Source organism: Dipteris shenzhenensis, chromosome 26, assembly GCF_047967505.1.
Source record: "Dipteris shenzhenensis isolate YYH24624 ecotype China chromosome 26, Dip_SZ_1.0, whole genome shotgun sequence".
Classification (NCBI taxonomy): Eukaryota; Viridiplantae; Streptophyta; class Polypodiopsida; order Gleicheniales; family Dipteridaceae; genus Dipteris; species Dipteris shenzhenensis.
This window is the reverse complement of record NC_141621.1, coordinates 37085164-37105584: the sequence shown is the minus strand read 5'-3', so window position 1 is coordinate 37105584 and position 20421 is coordinate 37085164. Positions and strand designations below refer to the sequence as shown.

Sequence of the window (20421 nt, the reverse complement as noted above, 5' to 3'; positions counted from 1 at the left end):
CCACCTCACAAAGCTACAGGATCTCAGAGAGCAATTGTTAAATATAGATGAAATTATTCCTGATTCAGAGATGATTACAACCACTCTGAATTCTCTTCCTGAGTCTTATCTCAGCTTTCATACCTCGCTGAACTTATCATTGAGGGGGGGTGCAAATCCTCTCACTTTTCATGAGTTGATAGGACTTCTGCTTTAGGAAGAGTAGACTAGGAAAAATTTGGCTTCACGTGCAGGTGAACAAGCCATGCTCTCAAAGTTTAAATAAAAAACAAAGGGACAGGCAAAGACATCAGTAAATCAGTCTTCCAGTGGGTCAGGACAGCCTTCACAAAAGGCTAAAAATGATGCAAGTAAGCCCAAGAAGAAGGGTTTTTGTCACTACTGCAAAAAGCCAGGTCATCACATAGCAGAATGCAGGAAAAGGCTTGAAAAAGAAAAGAAAAACAGCTCAGGTATGGCTGTTTCAGATTCAGCTCCTCATGCATCTAACAGTGGGGATGCTGCAGCCAACTTTGTTGGACAGGATTATGCCTTTTTATCTTGCATTTCAGATTCTAGGTTGGCTGTTTCAGATGCTCGGGATAGTACAGCCACTTGCAGTGATGATACATATGCATTTTTGACTTGCAGTTATGACTCTTCTACGGATGCATCTGCTTTCAGTGTCAATGAAACATTGAACACTTGGTATTTTGACAGCGGTGCATCCAAGCACATCACTTCTAGGAAGTGTCTTTTTACTTCCTTGCATCCACCTCCCGTTGGTAAGAAAGTTACTTGTGCCAACAACTCATCATATTCAGTACGTGGCACAGGAGATATTGAGCTCACTGCCATTGATGGCTCAATTTTCAGACTTTCAGATGTCTTCTATGTGCCTGGCATAACCAAAAATCTTCTTTCAGTGTCCACTCTTAACAGAGGTGGATTTCAGGTCATCTTTGAGGATGACAAATGTGCTGTCCGAGACAGGGAAGATGACTATGCCTTAAGGTTATCTGGTACTCTGTTGCGTGGGCTTTTTCAGATTTTTGAGAAAAGAGCAGCCCATGCTCTTGCAGCTTCTACCCCTACAGCTGCCATGCAGAATGCAGAATTATGGCATGCCCGATATGGCCACATGCATTACAACAGCTTGATGATACTTCAGAAGTATTCCATGGTTGATGCATTGCCACCTCTTGAGATACCTCCTCCACATGCCTGTGAAGGGTGCATTTTAGGCAAAATGCATAGATTCCCCTTCAAAAAGGATGGTTCAGTTAAAGCTGTCCGCAAATTACAGCTTATACACAGTGATGTCTGTGGTCCCATGAGGACTCCATCGTTGGGTGGTCATCTCTACTTCGTTACATTTATTGATGATTACTCCAATTTTACTTGGGTTTATGGGCTGAAACAGAAATCTGAAGTGTTCACGGTGTTTAAAAACTTTTCAGCCATGGTTGAAACCGGCCTCAAGATACAGACATTGCGCACAGATAGAGGTGGGGAATACTTGTCTGCAGAATTTGATGCTTTTTTAAAAGGCAAGGGTATTGTGCATCAGCTCACAGTCAGGCTGACCCCTCAGCAAAATGGCAAAGCTGAGAGGAAAAATAGAACTCTCATGGAGATGGACAGATGTATGCTGAAAAGCAAACACATGCCTCACAAATTCTGGCTAGAGGGTTTGATGTGTGCCAATTACATTTTGAATCGGGCTCCCACTAAGGCTTTAAAAACAAAAACTCCTTATGAGGTCTGGAATGAGAGGAAGCCTTCAGTGGATCACTTCCGAGTCTTTGGATGCCTTGCTTATGCTCATGTGCCAGTTGAATTTAGGCACAAATTGTCTGATAAAGCCATCAAATGCATATTTGTTGGATACAGTGCAGAAAGCAAGGGGTACAGTCTCTACAATCCTGCTACACGCAAGATCATCGTAAGTAGAGATGTGATATTTTCTGAAAATTCAGCTCACACTCAGGCTGAATTTCAAATGCCTTTGTCTTCAAAGGATGTCTTTGAGGGGTTGCCACCCATTGCCTTGGGTTCCCCTGCTGATTTTTCTGATGCAAATCAGAATTTACAGCAACCTCTAGATGCTTCAGTTCCGCCACAGGATGTCTTGCCTCCTCCATAGGCAGTGGAACAGGTGGTGCAGCAAGAAATTGCAGACATTCATGCAGCAAAAACAGTCCCAAACTGGCTGTTACAGACTCTCAGGGAGAGTAAAATTGATGCTCTGTTATCTGGCAGGACTCGCAGTGCAGCAAGGCACATGGAAGGTGCTCATTCAGTGGAATCAGCAACTCTTCTTGATGAGGAGGAACCTGCCACATTCGAAGAGGCAAAGGATAATGTGCATTGGATGAATGCCATGCACGATGAGTTGCAGTCCATTGCAAAAAATCAGACTTGGGATGTCGTAGACTTGCCACCGGTTAAACATGCCATTGGCACACGATGGGTTTTCAAAGTCAAATAGAAGCCAGATGGCTTCATTGACAGATGTTGTAAACATGCCATTGGCACTTCAAGTATGCAAGCTCAACAAAGCTTTATATGGGCTGAAACAGGCCCCTCGTGCATGGTATGCCAAGATCCATGCCTTTTTGATCAGCAAGGGGCTGCACAATAGTCCTACTGAGAGCACCCTCTATATCAAGATGGATGGGGGGGAAATTTTAGTCATCCTTCTTTATGTCGATGACTTACTGCTCACAGGGTCCAATGAAAACAAAATTGCAGATTTCAAAGCTGATTTGCAGACCAACTTTGACATGTCAGATTTGGGACTGCTTCACTTTTATTTGGGGATCTAGTTCTCTCATGAGAGACGTGGCACGGTTATGTCTCAGTCCAAGTATGTTCAGAAACTCTTGGACAGATTTAACATGCATGAGTGTAAGCCCATAGCCACTCCCATGGAGCCGGGGCTGAAACTCACAATGCATGATGCAGGAGAATTAGTTGATGCCACACTTTACAGTCTGGCTGTTGGATGCCTCATATATCTCTGCAACACTAGACCTGATATTCAATTTGCAGTATCTCAGGTGAGCAGGTACATGCACAACCCAAAAACTATGCATTGGCAGGCAGTTAAGCGCATCTTCTGTTATTGGCAGGGCATCAAGTCTTTTGGCTTACTATTTCCCAGGGGGGGTGACTTGCAGATGCATGCCTACAGTGATTCAGATTGGGCTGGTGATTATGACACTAGGCAGTCCACTAGTGGCAATTGTTTCTTTTTGGGTAAATCTTGCATTTCCAGGCTGAGCAAGAAACAATCACAGTGGCTACCTCATCATGTGAAGCTGAGTACAGGGCAGCTTTCACGGCAACAGTTGAATGTGTCTGGCTGCGACGTCTATTTGTTGATCTTCATCTGTCTTTGGAGGGTCCTTCTCCAATTCTCACTGATAGTCAGAGTGCCATTGCAGTGGCAAAGAATCCAGTGTTTCATGCTCGCACGAAACACATTGAGGTTCACTATCACTACGTCAGAGAGAAGTTGCATGCAGGAGAGATCAGTATGATCTTTGTGTCCACACATGACAACGTTGCAGATATTTTTACCAAAGCACTACCACGTGAAAAGTTTGAGGCATTTCGCAGTGCCCTGAACTTATGTCCATTTGGTGATTAATCAGCCTTGTACATGACATTGGCACTGCAGGGGTGTTAGAATTATAGATATAATTCAGCAGTGACCAATGTAATATAATAAGCTAGTTAGGGGCACTTTTCCCTCTTTAAGAGGTTTTTCCCCCTAACCGCAGTTAGTTTACTAACTATGGTTAGTGACTACTAAGGTTTTGTCACTAGGACAAAACCTTATCTCTCATTCATTGTGTAGTACTCTTCACACTCTGCTATTGCAACTCAGCTTTCAGCTTCCAAGCTTCTAGCTCTCACTCTCTCTTGCTCTCTCTCACTCTCCATTCTCTCACAGCTACTGGGTATGAAATAGGCTTGTTTTGTCAGCATATCCAGCATAACATAGATGCTGTCCCATCCCCGGTCTGCACAAGGCAACCTGATGATGAAATCCATCACTATGTGTGTCCGTTTGCCCTATGGAATGGGTAATGGCTGCAACAAACCAGCTGGCAATTTGCTGTCCACTGACAAACGTTCAACAACATGTTTGACTGCATCTCTCCATAGACGTTCCTAGAATAAACTTTTCCTTACGCCTAGGTTTTTGTGACACCTTCATGTGCTGCCATAGGAGAATGCATTTCCCTCAACACTAGTTGTCTATATTGTGAGTTTGGAACCAAGTACATTTTGTTTTGGAATCACAACAACAGCCTGTTATACAACTTTGAGTCAGGATAATCCTGGCATGAGGGCTCTTGCAATTTTGAAAATACGGCTGCTGACTTTGAATTCTGCATGTACTCTTCATGTAAAAAATCATGGTAAATGGTAGAGACTGTAGACAACATGCAAGCATCTGCAACCACATTTTCTTTCCCCTCTTGTACTTTCAAAATCATAGGATGGCACTATAGCCAACCGTCTCTTTTGTTTGGCAAACAAGTGAGGTTGCATGAGGAAAAATCTGAGTGTCCTATGGTCAATTTTGACTTTGATTTTGCTCGTGCCACTTTTTAAAGGCATGTAAAATGGCCAACATTTCCTGATCATAGACATGGTAGTTGAGCCCTTTGGCCTCAATTTTTTTGCTTTCGAAGCTATTACGCCATGCTCTTGTCTCGTTAAACAGCCCCTAAGCCTTTGCCACTAGCATCTACCTCCACAATGAATGGCCATGAGAAGTCGTGGCATACCAACACAGGTGCATGAGTCAAGGCAAATTTCAGGTCTTCAAAACTGAGCTGCGCCTCTTTTGACCACAAAAAGGCATCCTTCTTCAAGAGGTCCGTAAGAGGAGTTGCCTTCTTGGCAAATTTTCAAATGAATTGCTTGTGGAAGGAAGCAAGACCCAAAAAACCTCTCAATCAGGTGGGATTTAGTGGCCGTGGTCATTCCCTCACGTATTTCACCTTGGTGGGGTCTACTCCAATCCCATGTTTGCTCACAATGTGCCCCAAGTATTTTGCTGGATTTTGCATAATAGTGTGCCATCTTGGGTAGATGGTGGGCTGGACCTATAAAAGAAGCCAGCCCCCTCCCTCATTTCACACAAAATCCCACGTCTCTTGTTTTCGACCTATATACAAGGTGGGAGAGGGATGGCAGATGAATGCAAAGTGGTAGAGAATGCTATGTGAGATTCAATGAAGGGTGATACCCCTTCATCAATGTCCCTTGAGATCAGTCAAGTGCCATCTTCCCACCTACCCTTAGACTATGACCCATGCATCTACCATTCAATGCACTCTAGTCGGTATGTATGTAGGTATAGAGGTTGGTATATACCAACCCATATACCGACATACATATTGACTACTACCAACCTTTTCATTGACGCTTTTACCGATGCTTGCACCGACTTCTGGGTACAATTTTCCATACCGACATTTTTACAGAACGTCATTTCCAAGGGTCCCAAAATAATTTTTGACCACAAGTTTGGTCATTTGAAAGATAAAAAATATAAGAGTATTTACACTAAAATTGAGATCTAAACACTCATATATTGATAGTGAGGTTAACATACAAATTAATGTACAAAATGTCACTATAAAAATGTGAGGGCCAAATTACACATAGGAAGTCTTGTCGATGTCAAAACAATGAATCTAATGCACCCTTCCCTTTCCTATTGTCCCTAGGACCTGGACAGGTGGGTGCACATCAATAAAATGAGTACTACATATCTAAAAATGGTGCCGTCTGAAGCAGTGGCTTTAGCCAATGGGCCCTATCCACTCAGATGATCCACCACCATGACAATGCAGTCGGTGTCCATCATAAATACAAATACATGTGGCACCATTAAATTAATGTAAAAATGTTGCTTTTGTCTACTAATCACAAAATAGTGATTTCTCTTGTCATGACAAAGATGTTGCCATTAGAGTCCTTTGATCATACTAAACATTCAAATTAAACTTACAAATACTAGGGAGGTGTCTAGAAAGAGGAGAAGACAAGGAAAGAAAGAGGGGAAAGAAGCCAAGGGAGTTGGGGCGTCAACAAGAAACCCCCTGGCATCCACACACTACCCCGAGGTAGCTTGGATGCCCCTTGGCTTGCGCGGAATAGGGCCAGGCAAAGGTGCAATGTGTTGAACCCCTGCATCAAAAATAGGGCCTAACGGAGGAGGCAGCCAATGGGCTGCCCACAGTGAAGGAACTAGGAGGAGGAGGAAAGGAGACAACGGAGCTAGAAGGAAGGAAGCATAACTTGAATTGGAAATTTTCTTGGTGGTTGTCTTGAAGTCAACGTGGTGGATCAATGTTTCTGCTAGGCAAAGACCAATAAGAGCAATGGCTTTAGCATTATGCTGCTTCCATACCTCGAGATCGGAGGATGACGCATTGAGTTCATCATCTTCAATCACGTCCCAAACTCCTTCTCGCATAAGCAACAGTTGCTTTGGGAATCCTTCCCCTTTGAACTTCTCCATGAGCACCGAATTGGAAGATAAGGAAGTCATAATGGAAAATGACTTTGTGAAGATGGGCAGCAAACTGAAATGAATCACCAGCAATCATATGCCTCGAACTGCAACAGGATAGCTCCGAATGCTGTAGCAGATCATGAGGTGCAGGACAGCTTCACAGATGGCTGGAACATTGGAGCCCAGGTCGTGGACAGGAGGCTGCAAGATGACGAATTTGCAGCAGCAGCAGCAACGGGTAGGTGCGAACAGAAAGGCAGTGGGTGGGAAGGCAGCGAGTAGGAGATAGTGGGCAGGAAGAGAGGCAGCGTGGGCAGCTGGAGGCAGCGCAGGAAGGCAGCGGGCAGGAGGTAGTGAGCAGGAAAAGAGGGGCGCGGGGGCAGCACAGGCATCTGGGAGCAAGAGGCAGCACGGGCAGCTGGAGGCAGCGCAGGAAGACAGCGGGCAGGAGGTAGTAGAAAGTTGACGATGAGCAGCTCCTCCAATTCAGCTAGCAGCAAGTCCATGATGGGCAGCTCCTCCAAGTCAGCATCTCAATCTCCATGATGAGGCTAGAGCTAGAGGGAAGGGCTGCCCTTTGGGAGAAGGTAGCTTCCATTTCCGGGCTACCTCACTCCTAAGGTGTGCCCAAGGAAGGGCAAGCTAGAAAGGGGACATGGCTCTGATACCACATGAAGGAACTGGAAGGAGGAGGAAAGGAGACAATGGAGCTAGAAGGCAGGAAGCATAACTTGAACTGGAAATGAAATGAAAGGAAAGGAAAGGCAAGAACCAAAATGAAATCACTTACATGACCAAAAGCTCCACTGAGTTGATTGATGTTACAAGTGAAAGTAAAACACTCATATAGAGTGGACACACACACTCAAGTACCATATGCATATGGGATAACTCTCAAGATGCCACATGGCACACTCTCACACAAAGACTCATAAAACTAGTTTCTAGTACACACTAGAACACACTCTTTGACTATGATTTCTCCAACACACAAGTTGTTATAAGAAAGGGAGGGCAGAAGGTCATAGAGACTGCATGTAAGACATTTGTCTGAGAGAATTGCACAATTAAAGACTGTGTTCCAGAGAATCAAAACTGAATTTCTGCAAATCCTTTTACATATATAGGCCACCACCTTAGCCCAATATCTTCTTTTTTGTGATCACACCTATATCCTTGCTTTGGCTCCCAGACTTTCACTTGGCCAACTGCCACAGTTGGGTACCTAAAGAAATGATTTTGAAATTCTGTTTGTGGAATATTATATCAGGATGCTCCTCGTTGCAAATATTCTGAGTTTGTGCTTTCTACATGCAGCACTGTTGATGATTCAGGAATGTGGGGAAGTGGAGGAATGTTCCGTGCACTGGACCAAGTCTCCACAAATATTCAAGAAGCATATACAGCAGCCCATGAAGCAGGGGATTTACATGTCGGGGACCTCCACCTTATCCCAGGTAGTGGTAATTACCATGTTTTGCTTTCGACATGTTTTTCTTTTTTTCTTGAATTCTTCCATGCTGATTAGTTCTGCGCTGGCAATTGTTTAAGGTTATGTTTGGGAATCTGTAATGCAATTGACTTTCAAAAGGTTATCATCAGCTGTCATGTCATTGGCTAGTGGTAAATTTACGCGTGCATTTTTCATGTAGTGTAAAAGTGACATCTGTATACGGATGTGTCCACATCCCTATGCTGCATGGACATCCTCAACCATACAAGTGTTCAAACATACTCAAGAAGTGGCCTTCTTGTGCAAAGAGATATTTTACAAACGTTTTTTATTTTCTTTTCTCTTCTTTGCTTAGGGACAAAATTAGTGCCCGCCCCCGCGTCCCCCCTCTTTTAGTGGAAACAATTCTAAAGGTCCCTTGGCTTGTAGTTCTTTTTGAACAATGTCGTAGGTGCCAAAGAGTTTGTCATGAGCCTCCATAAATAATAGCCTTCCAATTTACTAGTCTTTTTTTACATGGACAACCTCTCCCTTTCCCATGGTGGAAATGTCCAATGAAAAAAATTTGTCGTATGTCAAATGGGTTCTGTATGTATTTGTCTTATGTAATTCTTTAGTTTGTCATTATGAACTAACGGTCTATCTGAACTGATGTGGCACCTGTTTTGCAATGAAGCACTTGATATCGATGATTGTTGCCTTTGTTTGCGTAATACTTTCCAACATAGGGGGGCTTGTCTTTACTTGTACAGGCCTTTTTTTTGTTTATCATTGCCAGCAAAGCATCTCAGACATCGGAAAGTAAGAAGCTCTCCAATTCCGAAGCAATAAAATTACATAAATCAAGCATTTTTGTCTTGAGCTAAGAAAAGGTTAAGGCATGAAATCCTCTGGAGGATATGTTTTTCACTTTTCAAATACAAATAAGGCTGTGCTAGCGAATAAGTAAGTGGATGTAGGATGGTTCTCTTGAATATTTAATATTGGATTGTTGACTGACAGGAAGTTGGATGTCTGCCAAAATGTTGAATTATATGCTGTAGTGACTCAAAGCTAGGGTGATGTATATTTCTGACACACCTTTTGTATGTGCTGATGTGGAAACAGCAACTGATGCCAAGCAAAATTGCCCAACAGCATTACAAGGCCAAGTTAAATTGTGTGTCGGATTGGCTGTTGTTCAAAGTTACGACCGTCGACGAAAAATCCCTCGTAGTGATATTTCTCTATCTGCTCTTGAGATTTGCCTCAGGAAAGTTGCTGCATGTGCAGCTTCTGAGTCGGGTATGTATTTTGTACAGTAATCATAACCTTCGTTGTATTTATTTTCCTCTTGAGTTAGTGAAGTCTGATTTGCAATTTTTAGCTGACAAAAAATAAATTATTGTGGGGTCCCTATTGAGTCTATTAGTAGATCGCCTGCCCCTGCCATCTCTTCTGCTTCTTTCCACCATTTTCCCTTTCTTCCCTATAATACCCAAGGTTAGGAAGGAAGAATTGCATTTGTCTCTTCTTTCTTCACCTTTGCCGGCCTTAATTTTTGAGAGGTGGGTGAGGGACTGTATGAGAGTGTGCAACATAAAAAGAGTAGAACAGTGAAAAAAACCACACTGAAGGATATGTAGAAGATTGGTTAAGTCACACCTAAAAGAGGAGACAAAAAATTGAGCAAGCAAGAGCAGCAAGCTGGGGCACAAGTAGGAGACTCGTAGTGGCAAGATGGGGAGACTCTTATGAGCTCTCTGCCTTTCCTCAAGCCCACTCCCCCAAACAACCAGCCCCCTCTTGCCACCTTTAGCCAGCACTTGTGAGGTTGAGAGGTGAGGTCAGAAGCCAATACAAAGGCGAATAGAGGGTGACCAACCCAACATCCCTTTGAGCCTCAAGGCCTTCCCTTTGTTGCCTAGCAGCCCTGTCTCTCCCCCTTTCTCACCTCACCCTTCAGGATTACGCTCAGCCTAACCCTGACATGCAGACTAGCCATCCTGTCAGATGGACTTGGTTTCATAGTTGAGCCCATGTAATTGCTCATATATTGCATCTTTTGAAGAAAGGAAGACCTGTGGGACAATGCGGAGCTTTCACAGATTAGACCTTATACGGAGATGATGTTTGGTAGAACTATTTGGAGGACACATTTAAATCTTTGATGGATGTTTATTCCCTCTACTATTTACATTTATTACTCCATCTCCTACATTTATTACTCCTTTTGGGAGGAGTTGTTGTAGTTGAAGTGCCTTGCCATGAGAAAAAGAGTTATGGAAACAAAAACAAAGTAATCACATGTCTCTCTTAACGATTTTGTGTTTTGAAATGTTATCATGCATCTCTCTCTTAAAGATTTTGTGTTGTTTTACTCTTTTTTGTGTTTCAAAATGTTATCATGCATCATTTGATTGTCACAAAATGAAATTTGGTTCCCTTCAATTCTCACCAATGCATTGCCATAAAAAATTATCGAGTTTAAGTCTCTCTTTGGTACCTAGCTGGTCAACTAGAAGAAGCCGGCTGCTTATTGAAAGCTTGGGAGATGAGTTGGAGTGTGTTTGTTAGAGTACGACAAAAGAAAACTAAGATTCAAAACTGTGCATACTGTATCAGTAAATTTTCATTGTGTGGTGAGATGAACCATTTTGAATTTAGATGTAGAATTTGGTCGTGCGTATCATGTAATACCCCCCCTCAAGGGTTTGTCTCATGCTATGTCAAGGATACATCTAGTCATATAGTTTCATAGGCCATCTCATGGTGGTCAAGGTTAAATCTATCGCTAGGATCTCCTGCTAGCAAAGGTGCCCAAGGGTCAAGGTTTACAAAATGGGATAGACCCCCCCCCCAAATGGTTCTCTCTCTTGCATGTACAAGGATTAATCTTAGGCCTTTGTGTGGACCTAGTTTCTCACATCTGCAAGAAGTACCATGGAGCCAAAGACAAACACATATCACATGGCCTCCATCATATGGTGACCAAAGGTGATTTACAAAGACTAAGGACAAAAACACATAACATTCTTTTTGGAGTACTATTCCAGGCAGAGAACCTCAAAATTTACTAATCAAGTGATGATAAAAGTTCAAAGATATTGAACCTTTAAAGTTGAAATCTTTATTTTCTTCTACCACAAAGTTTGTTGCTTCATTTTCACGATGGAGTTCTTTCTTCAACCAGATTCGCCATGCCTTTCTTCTTTTCATCGCGAAACTTTTTAAAGTGATTGTTTTTGCCACAATAAGTGCAAGGATTGGTCTTATAGCAATCTTTTTCTAGATGATTGGTCTTCCCACAATGCTTGCATGCTTTGTACTTGCTTTTTGAAAACTTTACTGTAAGTGCTTGAGTTTGGTCTTCAACCTTCCTTGAAGTCTTCTTTCTCTCTTCTTCTTGTAGAGCATTGATGATGTCCTCTAGTGTTGGTTGGGGGAAGATTCTTCAAAGTAGCACAACATAGTCAAAATCATGAGGCATACTCTTCAAGAGCACATCCATTGCATCATCTTCAGTGACTGGAGAAAGAAAGAAAGAAAGAAAGTCTATTAACGTCCACTAGAGATCAAAAGGTCTATGGGACAGCAAGAAACCCTCTAGTATATTTGCTTTAGGGAGGGCAAATGGCAGCTCCCAAGGAGTGCAAAAAGCAACCCCAATTATTTAGAGTACCTACATGATATTCTGGAAGAGTAAATAGCCATACATCAGTTTAAGACTGAGAGTCTTTTGGTTTTGATTTAAACTCTTTGATTAGGTGCTATCCCTTCACGGTAAACTGCCAATTTTCCATCCTTTCTGGCAGCCCTGGCTTTAGCTAATTCAGTTGTCTTAATCTTAAGTTGAGTTTGTGTAAGCTCCTTTGCTATCCATACTTTCGTGCCCTTCAGCTTGTAAGATTGTCGAAGAAGCTTGATCTGCATATCTTTTGACTTTAGTGTAAGGATTGCATGACCTCTATAGTGCGAAATAGTTGATTGAAACGAATTGTGTCATAAGACTCCTCATAGTGTTAACATGAGCTGCAACTGTGTCCCCATCCATCTTAAGTTTAAAGAACTCAATTTTCAAATTCAACTTAGAAGTATGGGAGTTAGCACTAAATAACACATCTAACTTAGCCAAGCCTAAAAAATCTGAAATATAATGGAAATAATTATCTCCCAAACCTAATGCAATAATTGCATAAGCTTTCTCTAGCCTTTTAGCATCTACTGGAGTAGTTGAAGTAGGGTCACTGGCCTTCCCTTTACCTTTGGTTGTGGTGGATTCACCTTCTTGTGATGATTGATTCCCTGGCTTGACCAAATCCCACAAATTCTCTTTCATAAGCACAAATTTGATTTTCATTTGCCACGTATGGAAGCCTTGGCCATTGAATTTGTCTATCTTAAAGGTGGCCATGAGAGGGTCTTACCCATATGTTTAGGCAGTGTCTGCTCCCTTACAAATGGCTACGAGTCTCAACCGTACAAGTGCATATTGCAAGCCATAAAATCAGAAAATCCTAATCATTTTGCATCAAAATAATAGTATGTTTTATGTGATTTTTCCTTCACAAGTTTTGTCACCTTCCTATTGACATATCTAGGTGCTTGTTTCTTCTTCTTTGCTTTCACATATGAAGCATTGGAAGAGGAATAAGAGCTAGGCATTCTAATAAAGCATTTCTAACTGAAAGTGTTACTGATAGAAGATCATCCTCAACACTCACATGAACTGAATTCTATCATCAAATGTGAAAGAATTGCCAAAATGACTTGTAGGGTACTAGGGTACTAGATCAACTTGGAGGGCAGAATTCACACAATTGGAAAAAAGATTGAAGGGGCTTTCTGTGCAAAATTAAAGCTTGTATACCAGAGGAAATCCAGCAGAAAGCATTGACAAAATTGTGCCCTATTTCGTCTGGGAGAAGTGCGTCATTTTCGACTGGTCTTTCTGTGATTTCTGCTCACTCAAGCAAGCATTTGAGCTCAGATTTCATCAGAAGCAAGCTCGCAGCATTACCTAACTTGTGCTTGAAGGGCAGGTCCAAATTCTTTTTGTGGAGGCACAGTTTAGTTAAAGTCACCGGGCGGTTATCTTGTCGGCACGCATGGCAGAGGCAAGCATTCGTTAATTCCACCAGGTGAGAGATTCGCTCCAAGATAAGGATGCTTCAGCTCAGAGGGCTTGGCAAATGGGGCAACAGATGAGGAGAACTAAGCTCTACAAATTTTGGGGAGAGAGGATGCAAAATGAGAAAGAAGGCGGAGGGTGGAGAAGAAGATGATGAAGTGGCATTTTGGAGCTAGAATGGGCTTAGAGACTCAAGGTGGCTCTGATACCACATGTTGGGGAGTGGGAGAGTAGATGTGCATCATGGGAAGAGGGAGTGGGAATGAAAGAGTGCATTCCATTGATTTGAGAAGGAAGCCTCTCATTTTATAGAAAAAGAGAGGGGGTGGCCTAAATCATAGGCACCTCTCCCACATCAAAGGAGATAACTCCTAAATCAATGGCACCTCCTTAAGAGGGAACCTTGTACTAATCATCACCTGTGTCATGGTCCAGGCACCTAATAGCGCTAAGTGTGCTTCACACACACACACACACACACACATGATCATATGACTGTTACTAGAGCAAGCCCTTGATCACACAATTCCCAACATGATGTCTTTGCAAGGAGGGTGGCACTGCATCTAGACTAATAAGCTGGGGGTCCCCTTGGCTAGGAGGAAAGCCTTGTGTGAATTTGCTCACTCATAGAAGGTTTGTAATAAAGGTGCCTCCCATCATTTTTTCAAGCAAGTGTGCAATGCCTTGTAAGACCCTTTGGGGCTCTCTGCATCCCCAATATAGTGCTGAACTGACTGCAAGGCTGAATGGCATCTTAGGCATCTGGGATTTGCTCCAAAAGTCTGTGTCCACATGTTGATTGGGAGTCCGTGCTAGAAGGGCTAGAAGAACATGGAAAATAGAACTCCAAAAGCAGGTCTATAGGAGCAAAGTGACTAAAGGACTCCAAATGTGCTGTTTCAAGAATGCAGTTGATGGATATTCCATCAATAAATTGCAGCTATAGCAACCACTCACTTGATCGTAGTCATACTCCAAAAGCAGGTATGTAGGAGCAAAGTGACACTAAAGGGAGCTATTTCAAGAATGCAGTTGATGGATATTCCATCGCAGCTATAGCAACCACATGCTTGATGGTAGTCATACAAGAATGGGCAAAGGTCTCATCATAATCTATGCCTTTCCTCTGTGCATAGCCCTTTGCAACAAGACAGGCTTTATACTTGTCTAGAAAATTATCTGATTTGCATTTCAGCTTGGATACCCTCTTAGTACCAATTCCTTTCTTCCCATAGGCTAGTCCACCAACTCCGAAGTGTGGTTTTTCGGTATGGAGTCTCTCTCTCCTTGCATAGCTTGCATCTAATGCAATTGTCACGTGCATTATCAGAGCAAATAGGTTCATCCATCTTAAGTAGCTTAGTGATCAAATCTGATTCAGAACAGTGAGCATCCTCAGCATCTCTAGTGTCACTAACATGTGCGGCAATACACATGGGTTTTCAGTCACACCATGCTTGATATGATGTCATCACCTTAAGTGTTTTGGTGGGACACCTATTCAAAATGTGATTGGAGCAAATAACCGCTTCCATCCAGAACTTATGCGACAGTCCTTTGGCCTTAAACATGCATCTCTCCATGAGTGACCTATTCTTCTGCTCAGCCACTCCATTATGCTGAGGATATATCAAACCATGCACTGATGTATGATAAATATGCACGTCTCTACCTTATCATCAAGCTTCCCCCTTAATTCCTTGGGCACATGTGCATAAGCTACACATCCACATGTATGGAAATATCCCACATCGGGTTTTCTATCAGACCATGCTTGATATGGTGTCATCACCTGGGCACATAAGCGCTTCCATCCGAAACTTATGTGGCAGTCCTCCTTTGGCATTGAGCATGCATCTCACCATCTCCATGAGTGACACCTATTCTTCTTATGCTGAGGAGTATGTAGAACCATGCACTGATGTACGATGCCTTTCTCAGCTGAGATGAGAAAGAATATCCTTCCAAGCCAAGAACGTTTTGGAAACAAAAGGACAGCCTTTAACCGCGCCGTCAAGCAATCCCCAAAGAGAGGACCTGTATTACAATATCAAAAGATTTGTAAGACAATATACAAAGTAATCTATCTGACGAACAAAGAGGCAATCATAAAGGGATTGCTTGAGCGACATCCGGAAATAGTGAAACATGGAAGAAGAATTGAAATCAACTCCAGGCACTTAAAGACCATTCCAGGTACAATTTCGCAGGTACTAAAAGGATTGATAAGCAGATTGCAGTCAAATCTGGAACCCTTGGGTCAAATTGCCGCAGATTTTGGGCCTCTTGATAAATTCACAGCAGGGTCCTAGCCTCCTGAAACAATTAGCAGCAAGTTTTGGAGCACTGGGGGATACTGGAAACCCTAATTGCAGCAGCTTGTCATCCCTCTGATGCCTTGGGGGACCTACTTTGTGGCCAATTGCTCCATCATTTTGAGCCTTTTAGCACTCTTCCAACCCATTAAAGGTTGGCGAAATGCATGCATTCCTAGTTCTTGGACTAATACTAGTCCCTTGTGGGAATTCCCACAATTCTTTTTTGCCAATGCAAAGCAGAAGTAAAACAATAAAACTTCTTCTTAGTTAACCAAAGCCAACATTCTTTGACCGAAGTCAGCTCTAATAAAGATTATACTTTATTTCTTGAGAGAAGTACCAAATGGTGACAAGAAGACTCTCCAAAGACTATGGTTTCTGACTTTCCACAGAGTCCAGAGTCCCCTATATCGCACCCATGTGAAAAAAAGGTCAAACTCAGGCCTCTGAGGATGAATGCCGAAGAGCCAAAAAATATTGCCAAAGCAAGCAGTAGGAAATCGGGCTCAGAGACGCTACTGGAGAGAAAACAGAAATTCACAAGACAATACCAGAAAAGATGGAGCAAAGATTCCCTTGGAGCGAGACATCTATGGCAGACAACAAGAGCAATATGTCTGCGTGCCAAGAGCTGGCCAAAGGGAATAACGCCAAGCATCAATCGCATAGTAAAACTTGTTGGTGAAGAGGGAGTTTGCAGGACCAAAGCTGCTGCAATCGTTTACATATGGCATTACGATTCATAGACCAAAGCTATTTTCCCCGCTGTGAAATCCAAGGAGGAGGCACCAAAACCTTGTATAAACTGGCCTCGGAGATATCAGCGAGGCGTAAGGGTTGAGTGGCAGAAACTTGGCGATGTAAAGTCCAATCAGTAAGTCAATAAGTAAGCTCCAACTTGAGTATTGGTAATAAAGCATTAAAGAAAGATAGTGCCAAAGGGGTCGGTAATGCATGCCTAGTCCATGCTGTCTAGCTGCGGAAGGAAAGGATATTAAAGTACCATCAGCATGAAGCACATCACCGACCAACCTAATCCCTTTGGATGAAATAAAATAAGATTGTCTAGGTTCCTACAAGGAGCAAGGGGACGATCAAACACCTTTGACCAGTGCAGACTCTTAGTACACAAGCAATTCCCATCTTTTTTTGTTGGTGAAATCCATGTATTTTTAGGTTACAAGAGGCGGTCTCCAAAGTGGAGATCACACACACTTTTGTTTTTAATTAGTGAAAACTTTGAGTGTTTTATATTACAAGAGAGTTATCCAGAAAAAAACTGGTAAGCTGAAATAGTACATCAAGCGAAAATGTCCATGTAAGACAAAATTCAAATATACATCCTGATCTATGCAGTGAGTTTGCAGACAATCGAAAAGCGATTGTTGCTGCAAGGAATGACGGAAGAAAACAAAAGGAGAAAACTAGATCGCCAAAGACTGTATGGTTTCTAGCTTTCTAGAGAGTTTGGAGTGCCCAATAGCGAACCTAGGTAAAGAACAACTCAAAAGGTGGCCGTCTAGACAGAGATCACACACACACACACACACTTTTTTTTTTGGTAAAATCCAGTGTATTTATATTCTCATAAATTTACAAGATGGGAAGTCTCCCACACACTGACATTAGACTCCAAAAGAGAGCCCAATGGAAAAACTCAAAAACAGGTAGAGAACACTTCAAGGCTAGTAGCATCCAAGTCCCTTGCAGCAAAACTGTCATATAAGGATTGCTTGAGGGACATCCTGAAGAAAACATATGCCTGAGGAAACTGTTGACCCATCCTAGAATGTAGTCTCTGTGTCCAAATGGTCCATAGTACCCAAAAGCGAGTCCAGTGAAAGAAGAGGAGGAATGGAGAGATGAGAGGCATCCAAACATCCAGAAGAGTTTCCCAAATCTGATAGAGGGAAACCGAAGCCGCAGCAAATGAGAAATATGAGTGATCAATATGCGAGAGTGTGGGCAAGACCATAACAGGTGAGGAACTGTCTCACAGTGATGAGAGCAACGGGGGCAAGAAGGGGAAGCAATGCGGTGTGCTGCCAATTTCACCCTAATGGAAAAAGCTCCCACTATACATCTCCAAAAGAAAAGCCTCTGTTTCAATGGCAATTTGGCTTTCCAGATTTTCATGAGTCGTGATTGCCACCAAGATAGAGGCCTATCCAAATTCCAAAGAGTGTTGGCATGCTTGTCAATCCATGGCGGTGGAAGAAGAAATCTGTAGACCTTCGAGGAGGTCAGATTGTGCATTGAGAGCGTATGGGTAGCAGGAGGTAAGGAAGTCAAATTCCAGTCCAGTAATCTGTCCTGTACAAACAGTGGAGGAACCGGAACAAATGGCTGCAACATAGTTGAAAGTATTCTCCAAATGGACCTATGATGCAGACCCAAGGAGAATGTCCTGCAAGCTTGTGGAAATGAAAGCATACAAGTATGCTTTAATAGGTGCCTGTAAAGCAAGAGGCAATTCAAACACCTTGCTCCAATGGATGCTTTCCAAGCGAAAATAATTACCATGATGAGAAGAAGCACCTGTCCATTTTGCATATGAGAGAATTCTCTTCCAATCATGAATAAAAGCAGTAGAAACAGGGCAACCAGGAATTTTCCCCTGAAATGTGGTCATGACTACTTCCCAGTGATCTGTAATCCAATGCCCATATGCATGGGACGCCATGTTTCCACACATAGCTGCTAACATAATAGCCCATGGCTGTTTTTGCTGAAAAAAATCAGCAATCATAGTGCTCTTTCTTGCCAACATATGAACCTGGAGATTGAGAATATTCAGCCCCCCATGAGTCTTGGGTGAACAAATAGACTGCATAGGTAGTAGTCGCAAAGCCTTTTTATGAGATTTGCTTGAAAGACCAGGGAAGAAGAGGCAAATAAAATTGCACATATGCCATAATGATGGACTGTACTATCCGAAGTCGAACATGTAGAGGCCAAGTGGACAAATGCCAGTATTCCAGCTTCTTGTTGATCTTTTGAAGCACCCATTTGAGCTGTTGTTGCGGGGTAATATTCCAGCCAATGGGGTAGCCTAGATGCCTCACAATAGTGTGGGAAGAGATAATGTGGCCTGGCCAGAGAAGTGCATGCCAATCAGCTTCTTTCAAAGCTAGAAGTTTTGATTTCTGAAAATTGATTTGCAGTCCAGCAGCTATGCCAAAGTCATTCAGTGTATGCATCAAGTGAGAAAGGTCACTTTGAGAATTCCTGGGCATAAAGTATGAATCATCAGCATATGCCTATGCAAGAAAAGACTGTGCCCCTGGAATTTGCAAGCCATGAAGCTGTCCTGTATCTGCAAGATAGTCCATATGCAACAGTAACGGATGGTTAGCAATGGCATATAGTAAAGAACTAAGAGGGCAACCCTGTCTCACTGAGCGGGTCATAGTCCAGGTTCTTGACAACCCACCACCAAGCAAGCACTGCGCCGTGGCCTGAGAATAGAGCCAGTAGATGATATGGACAAGCCGAGGCCAAATCCCAATTTATGCATAGTCTGAGAGAGAAAATCCCAATGGACAGTATCAAATGCTTTCGCAATGTCTACTTGCAGAATGAGAACATCTTGTTTAGAATATTTGGCATACTCAATCTCAAGCAAAGCATTGGAGATATTGTCAGTAATCTGCCTTCTGGGGACAAACCCATACTGCCTAGGATGAAGTCGTGCTTGCAGAAAGAAGCGAACCCTGAAGACAATCATTTTAGCAATGAGTTTGTAAATAACAGGCATGAAAGATATAGGCCGCCAATCAGCCATCGTCTCACACAACCTTTTCTTGGGAATCAATTTGACTAGGCCATGTTTCCAGGATGGGGGAAGAGATTGTTCTGCCCAAGCATGATTGATCATTAGAAGAAGAGTGTTCTTGAGATCACCCCATCACACACACACACACACACGCACGCACGCATTTGTGTGCATGGGTCAGGGTGCGTTCATATATGTATGTAGCTGTGTGCGCGCGGGGGTTTAGTGACTTCTTTCATTCTTTGACTGCCTACATGCACGGGATCTAGATTATCCTGCTTTTTTTTTCCATAATGAGATCTTTCGAGCTTGTAACTCCTAGTCCCCTCTTCTTTGGGGGGATAGTTTCATGGTATCTTGTAATATAATACAAATGGATTTCACCAACAACAAAAAAAGAGTGCACGGGGATGTGTAGATACATGTATGTAGCTGTGTGTGCGCGCGCGCGCAAGAGCACTCTGCATAACTGAATGCTGACATCTCAATAAGTTCTTGGATGTTTGTATGCTGTACTCTCTGCAGTGTTTGACCTTTTTCACACAGCTTTTGAATTGCATCTTGGATGTGGTTGCAGCGTCCGTACACATGCCCCGAATTGGTACCCAACCTGGACAAGATCGAAAAGAGTGGTATGCAATAGAACGGCTTCTGCATAAAACTGCCAGCTCTTATGCTGTACAGATTTTTGTGTAAGTTTTTACCCAGTTGAGTGAGCTTTCCTATTTGGAAAAGAAAAGTCTCTAGCAATGAGTTATTTTCTTGTTTTGCAGTGAATCTAGAAGCTGAACAAAATCAATGAATTGCTTATTTTGTAGGAAATTTGAATTCTAATGTCTTGTCGATTGTTGCAGCTACTACTACAAGAGACCCAGCAAAGAATAAAAATACCTTTCACAGTATCACAAAGTAAATATGAAGGACACAATGCATGTACTGCATTGTCCTGCTGGGACGGCATGCTTATGCCAGGGTTGAAGGATCACAAAGGTGAAATTAAACCCTCTGCTCCAACGACAGTCTGTCTGGCCAATATAAGAATTGTAGATATTAAAGTGGTGAGGATCCGATGTATGTAAATAGTGTCAAGCCATTTCTTTCAAAATTGAATTCAATGAAGCAACTTGTACAGCCTTATACAAGGTTATGGTGTTTTGTCCTATAGCGAGGCTGCTCGTGTGAACGTAATTTGAGCAACAAAGACATCAACACGTAACAATTTGCCAATGCAAGAGATTG

General features: G+C 42.6%; 1 protein-coding gene across 1 annotated transcript in view; it reads left to right on the top strand.

Annotated features, from left to right (window-relative positions):
• ASG3 (SNF2 domain-containing protein / helicase domain-containing protein) overlaps nucleotides 1-19878 on the top strand; it is a 125253-nt gene extending 105375 nt beyond the window's left edge. Inside the window, exons 13-15 of the mRNA XM_087397638.1 lie at nucleotides 7841-7982; nucleotides 9068-9260; nucleotides 19760-19878. Of these exons, the coding sequence (XP_087253764.1) occupies nucleotides 7841-7982; nucleotides 9068-9260; nucleotides 19760-19878 (454 nt within the window). The remainder of the gene's footprint in view (nucleotides 1-7840; nucleotides 7983-9067; nucleotides 9261-19759) is intronic.
• Nucleotides 19879-20421: the final 543 nt, after the last annotated feature.